We start from the raw sequence: 6,766 nt of genomic DNA, 5'->3' as shown, positions 1-6,766 counted from the left end.
TGCCGACTTGTCGATGTGAGAACCTTACTCACCCAAGTGGGTTGATAAAAATTGACATAATTTGCCCTCCAGCTTCAAAACATCCTGTTTGTGCATCGTGTCTACATTTGCAGGTTGCATTGGGCCTTAGGTAGTCAAAAATAAACTGAGTAATTAATCAGAAGCAGTTTAAACCCAATGATGTGACCTTGGTGAGCATGTTTTCACTCTTGTCTAGGCAGAGGAGGAGTGTTTGAAATAAGCTCAGAGCCCGACGTGACATGATGCGGGTCACAAATGCCTCTACCATACTGTCGGAGGTCAGCTGATGATGACGTCAAATACTGCCCCCTTGGCCAGGCTAACGTACAGGTTACATACGAACAGTGCATGCAAAACGCATAGTAGCGTAAAACTCAAATCGGACTGTATATTTTCCTTTGCTTCGAAAATGGAATTATTCCTTGCGTGCTATTTGGGGACTTGCGTTCACTCTTCATGTTCTGTTCATTTTGGAATATCTCACAGCTGATAGCTAAAGCAATTATGTTACTAGTGAATGGGGATGTTAAAAAAATTTTTGTAGGGTAAACGACATTCAACACACCAGGAGGTGCTGGCTAGCCGATGTTGTGTTGTTAAATAACGATTACATTGGCAGAGCCTTGATGCCGAAAAACTAGGAGCTAAAGGCCTTTCTGTCTTGTATTTATGATGCTTAGACGTGTCCTTCCTACCGCTGCGTGTCATGAAAACCATGTGATCATTATGCAAATGCAATTACTTGAATGAGGACGTAATGGTATCGAAATCAGTAAGATAACATACCGCTGGGCCTTTTCATAGATAGCTTTAAGGCTTGCATGATACTTTTGAACGTGAACCGACCATTCCATTTCAACAAGAGTGTGGTTTTGTTTGCGTGCGACTGTCCAATTTTCATTCCGTCCTTAACACGCGGTGGGATGGGGGTCAAACCGGCCCCCGAAGGTTCTTCTCGAATGATCTCCGAAAGGTGTGGCGTAGCCACACCAAAGTTTTCGTGGCTGTAGACAATAAAATACCAAATCGTTTGACATAAAAAAGATGTACCTTGTGAGGTCATTAATTTATGGCAGGTCAAAGTCAGACCATGGTTTCGGCGAAGGCGATTTCTATGGAATAGTTCAGTCTGATCCAGCAATGGAGTGTTTGGCGTACCCATACATCTCTGAGATACTTTCTGAGGCAATGCAACAATAAAATGAGTAAATTACATTCACCTAAGGTCAGGTATGAATGTTAGGCCAGGATCAAAACCAACCTGTTTTATTACTATAGGGCTTACTGTATGGGGTAGTTTCTAGTGCTCATTTCGGCTCTGTTAATGACAGGAACCGCATCATACACATTCCTTAGGCTTCTTGAAGGTCAGAATAGGTCACCAATATAAAATGACCCAGGTCAGCATTTTGTTTTTTAGGACACACTGCCTATCTTTGTCGCTTATCCAAATGTAAGACTCAAAGAGGTGTTGTATGATTTTGGTCAATATGGCCTTCAAAAAATTAAACAAAGTCACTGACCTTAGATGAGAATGTGACGTTTTGCTTAAAACAGCTATCTAGGTTCCAGGGGCCCTTTGAAGATCAACCTGGAATTTGACCATGTTTGACACTATTTTACCCGAAAATAATAACCTAGGAACTACAACACTCATGTAAGTGAGTTTACGTACAGATCAACACATTCTGTGAATTTGATGCCTCTAGCTCTCCTAGTTTCTGAGATCTCAGCGGATCAAACTGACGACCCCCCCCCCCCCCCCTCCACCCGAGCTAAGCGTATCCAACCGGTCACCCGGGCGCTCGTTAATACGCGCTCGGCTGGTGGATCAAATTGATCCCCCGAAGGTTTTTCCAAAATGGTTTTCGTACGACGCGGCGCGGGCGCGCCAAATTTTGCATAACTGTAGAAAATTAAATGGTGGATTGCTTGGTATCCAAAATTTAGCTGTACCTTGTAGGATCGCTAACCTATGGCAGGTCAAAATCAGGTCATGGTTTCAGCGAAGTCAATGTCTGGAGAATCGTTCAATCTGATGCAACAACGGAGTGTTAGACGAAGCCATTCATCTCCGATATACGCTGTAGCCAACACAATTCAACGAACAAATTCCATTGACCTAGGGTCAGGTTTGAATGTCAGACCAAGGTAAAACCAACCTGTTTTATCATTATATGACTTGCTGTTTGCGGTAGTTTCTGTTGCTCATCTCGACTTGATTGATAACGAACCGCGTAATGCATCTTGCACATACTTCTTAAATGTCAGATAAGGTCGCTCACCTAAAATAACCCCGGTCATCACTTTGTTTCTTGCAACATACTGCATTGTATTCAAATGCAAAACTCAGAGCAGTCTTGTATTATTTTGGTCACCATGACCTCCAACAGGTCAAACGAGGCCACGGACCCCAAACTAGTATGTGGCCGTTTGTTCAGGACAGTTATTTAGGCCCTGGTAGCACTTGGAAACCAATGCAGAATTTGATCTTGTTTGATCTTGTTTGGCTTGAAGGTCATGACCCGCGAACCTCAAGAACCCCAGAGGGCTCTGCCGCTCAAAGACGGACCGACTGAGCGGGTCCAGAGGCACACAGATTGGCTCGGCAGGTAGCTGTCGATTGTGCCGATTACACTTCGCAAGCTTTACTCGCAGCGTTAGGCTAACCTTTCGGGGCTATTGCGCAATTTAATGCCCTCTGCTGGTGTATTGATTATCGATGCTCGGAATGTCTTTTTAAGTGCAAACGCGCCGCCTGCTAAGACACCGTCGCACCTGCTCTGCGTACGCACTGCGCTGGCAGTCCGCATTAGCGGTCCAGTATCGTATCTGCGCGCCTATCGTTATTCGTCTTCTCAGACGCCGCGTATTGGAAGTCAAAACATGGTCTGTTCTAAGGAGGCCGGTTCTTAGCATATCGGTTCCTGTATTGTATAACGCATCTCCACGCCGCGTTTAATGAAGACGACACCACGTGAGCGTCGAGGTGATGTTGATCGTGTCTCGCGTTCCGTCGCCCGGTGGCGCACGTCTGCTCTAGGCTATGCGCTCAAGAGGCTTCCCTGCATCGATTTTCTTCATCTCAGTATAATGCATGTTGCTATATTTTATCCAAATGTGTTTCGTTAGAGCATCTGGTGCAAAACCGGGTCAGACGTGCCAAACGAAGAAGTGTATACGGAAAAGATGTTTGATATTTCCTCAATGGCTTGCATGTATAAGTTAAGATTACGCGTCGATGAATGCCGCTTCATAAGTGCTATCCAGCATTGTTCGTTTTATCGGCATGGATTAGGTTTATCACAAGTGTTAACACCATTGACATTATCTGGCATATTCGTTGCAATCATAGTGATGGCCTGCCGTCAGCGTGTCTTTTAGTTTACCACAGTTCATTAATTGCATCGCTATTGGGTGGGTGCCACCTAATCACAGACATAGTACGAATAATGCAAGCGAGCCACACACTACCTAGGCAGACGTGAAAAAGACAAACTGCACCCTTACGTACCAATGAGTCAATGACACATACTGTGCCTGTGCGGGATGCTTAACGTCCGTCAAGAAACACGCCGACATGGTACAATTATGCGGGGGCACATTTAGCACGGGCTCGGGTGAAGGGTGAATCTGAACCCCTCCCCCCAAGATTTTCCAGAATGATTTCCGAACGGTGCAGCCGAGCTAAATTTTGTACAGCTGTAGAAAATTAAATGACGGATTATTTGCTTTAAAACTTCAGATGCACCTTGTAAGTGCGCTAGCCTACGACAAGCCAAAGTTAGTCCAGGAATTCGGCGAGGGCAACTTGTAGGGAATCGTTTTGATGCGACAACGAAGTTTTGGACGCAGTCGTGCATCTCTGACATGACTTCTCGGGGAACAAAAACATCAAGTTCACAAATTTCCTTGGCCCAGTATGAGGTACGAAAGTCAATCAAAGGTCAAAACCAACCTGTTTTTACCTGAGAGCTTGCGTAGGAGCAGATTGTGGTGCTGATCTGAAATTTATTGATAACGAGGATTCATTGATAGCATCATGCATCTGCATGGGACTTTTCCAAAGTCTAGTTAGGCCATTGACCCATCTCAATCTGTTGTTGTTAAACTCCAAGTTGGTCGCCGGGGCCCCAGAACTTAGGTACCTCTTCTAGGCAAAAGGTCTCATGCTCATTTAAGGTCAGTGGCCTTGTTTGACTTTTTGAAGGTCATGGTGACTACATTCATACAAGGCTGGAATGAGTTTTGCATTTCAATAGGCGAAAAGACTACGCTAGGCAGTATGATTCTCAAAATAAAATGTTGGCCTGGGTCATTTTAGGCCAATGATCTATTTCAACCTCTAAGAAGTCCATGGGGAATGTATAATGCGGTTTCTGCTATCAATGAATTCCAACTGAGCACCAAAATCTATCCTATACAGCAAGCCCTAGAGTAATAAAACAGGTTGCGTTTGGCCTTAGTCTGACCTTCATACCTAGCCTTAGGTCAAAGTAAGTCGCTCATTAAATATTTGTGTTGCCTTAGAAAGCACCTCAGAGATGCATGGCTTCGTCTAACACTCCGTTGTTGGATCAGATTGAGCGATTCCCTAGAAATTGATTTTGCTGAAACCATGGCCTGACTTGACCTGCCATAGGTCATTGACCTTACAAGGTGCCTCTAATTTTTTCATACCAAATGATCTGCTATTCAATTGTCTGCAGCTATGCAAAATTTGGCACGGCTACGCAGCGCCGTTCAGAAACCATTCTGGAAAAACTTTCCGGGGGATCAATTTGATCCCCACCCGAGCGCGTGTCAAGAAACGTACTGCCTAGCGTAATCCTTGATGCTTATCCAAGTGCAAAATCAAAAAGGTCTTCCAGGATTTTGGTCACCATGACCTTTTTAACATAAAAAGGCTACTGATCTTAAATGTGCACCAGTTATCATTTACTTCAAACATTATCTAGGTTCCCGGTGGCTGCATGGGAATGTCTGGAGGCACTTTGGACACCAATCTGGGGTTTTACCTCTTTTATTCTTATTTGACCCAGAGGTCATAGCGTAGGAATCTAAAATCTTGATAGAAGTAAGTTCGCGTACAGGCCAACATACTCTGTGAATTTGGTGTTCCTAGCTTCCTCACTTTTGGCGATCTTAGGAGGTCAAGTTGACCCCCAATCCGAGCGGACGGTGTCTAACCGCCTTAATCAACACGCCCGCGCGCGGGCTGATTAAGGCTCCTGGCAGCGTAGCAAACAGCCGGCCTCGGGCAGAGCTGGCCCAACAGAACGGCACATAAGCCAGCGACAGCTGGTGGACGTTTTTTGGATGGCTGGCGCCATTCGATGACGTTTCGATGGAGTTTATTAAGCATCTTTATTACCCGTCGACCATTGCATGTTTAGGAACATGCCAAACGGGCATGGGCTTATTCAGCGACACAAGCAGTTTGCTGCATGTGCTTCATGAGCTCCATGAATCACTCCAGCCGGTAGAAATGAGCAGTGCGTGCTATATTCCCGTCACGTTGCGTGCTTCCGTGGCGTGGCAGGTGAACGGCCTCCCAGTCGTTAATTATTCGAACTGGCCCCACTGGTGCCCTGTGAACGGTTTGTGCTCGACCACACAGTAAGCTGCCTTGGAAACGGGGTCAGTAGTTCGCGCTAAACCGCACGGCAAACGTAGCGCGTACGCGCTTCCGCCCACAGCAGCCGACAGTGGATCAGCACCTCCGCCCACAGCAGCCAACAGTGGGTCAGCACCTCCACCCACAGCAACCAACAGTGGATCAGCACCTCTGTCCACAGCAGCCGACCGTGGATCAGCACCTCCATTCACAGCAGCCAACAGCGGGTCAGTACCCTCCGTCCATAGCACAGCTGCTGGGCTATGTCTCCCGGTCTGAGGTCAAATCATCGGCGCCTGGTCGCAGCGCTGGTCGCCTGCCTGCTATTGACCAGCGGCGTCTCAGGCCGCCGCTGGCTGGCCCGCCAGCCGGCCGCCGGCTCCGAGCTGGCCACGCTGTCGGCTGGCTCAGCCGTGCAGTGCGGCCTGCTCTGCCTCCACAAGTCGTGCTGCAACGCTGTCTCTTACGGCTCTTCCGGCGACGCGCGGCGCTGCACCCTCCTCAACGACCCCACCTGTGAGAGCGGCTGGAAGCCGTTCTGCGGCAGCTGCTACAAGTACTTCAGCACGGCGGCGCCCTGGGATACCGCTGAGTTGAAGTGCGGCCTAGCAGTCCCACACGGCCACCTCGTGTCCATCAACAGCGCTGGAGAGAACGAGTTTGTGGCGGGCATGACGCGTCCCCACACCGCCTTCAGCCTCACGGGCTTCGAGCACCGGCCTGAGTACGGCGACGGCCAGTTCCGCTGGTCGGATGGCTCGCCCACCTCGTACCTGGCCTGGTACGATGCACAGCCCAACGAGGCAACCAATCGACGGGCGTTGGGTAACATAAATTCGAAGACAAAGCGGTGGAGTGATGCCATCATAACTGATGCCTACCAGCTTCCCCACGTGTGCGAATACTAATGCGCAATTTATAAGGCGAAAAGTTCCGCCTTACATATGTTCTTTTCATGTAGCGTAGGCAACGTAAACCATCTTTAAGTTTTGGCGAATCTTCCCATATTAATAGGACGGGTTAACATTAACGTGAACTGGGCGTATGAAACTTGGTATGGATTAAGATAGTCGTTATCTAACTCATTAGCTTTGCCAACTTAAGTTATGCATGTCTCGAAAATACAAT

The 6,766-nt window shown here is 47.5% G+C and overlaps 1 protein-coding gene across 1 annotated transcript; it reads left to right on the top strand.

Moving 5' to 3' along the window:
* Positions 1–3,943: 3,943 nt before the first annotated feature.
* Positions 3,944–6,419, top strand: LOC119102030 (snaclec coagulation factor IX-binding protein subunit A-like; the record flags this gene model as incomplete). The annotated part of the gene is made up of 3 exons (XM_037225405.1): positions 3,944–3,948; positions 5,721–5,865; positions 6,082–6,419. Coding segments are annotated over exons 1-3 (488 nt in total), but the record flags the coding sequence as incomplete, so codon positions are not given.
* Between the last annotated feature and the right edge of the window lie 347 nt (positions 6,420–6,766).

Source organism: Pollicipes pollicipes, unplaced genomic scaffold (genome assembly GCF_011947565.3).
Source record: "Pollicipes pollicipes isolate AB1234 unplaced genomic scaffold, Ppol_2.1 Scaffold_5334;HRSCAF=6305_pilon_pilon_pilon, whole genome shotgun sequence".
Lineage (NCBI taxonomy): Eukaryota > Metazoa > Arthropoda > Thecostraca > Pollicipedomorpha > Pollicipedidae > Pollicipes > Pollicipes pollicipes.
Note: the sequence above shows the minus strand (reverse complement) of the source record. Positions and strands in the feature narration are given on the sequence as shown.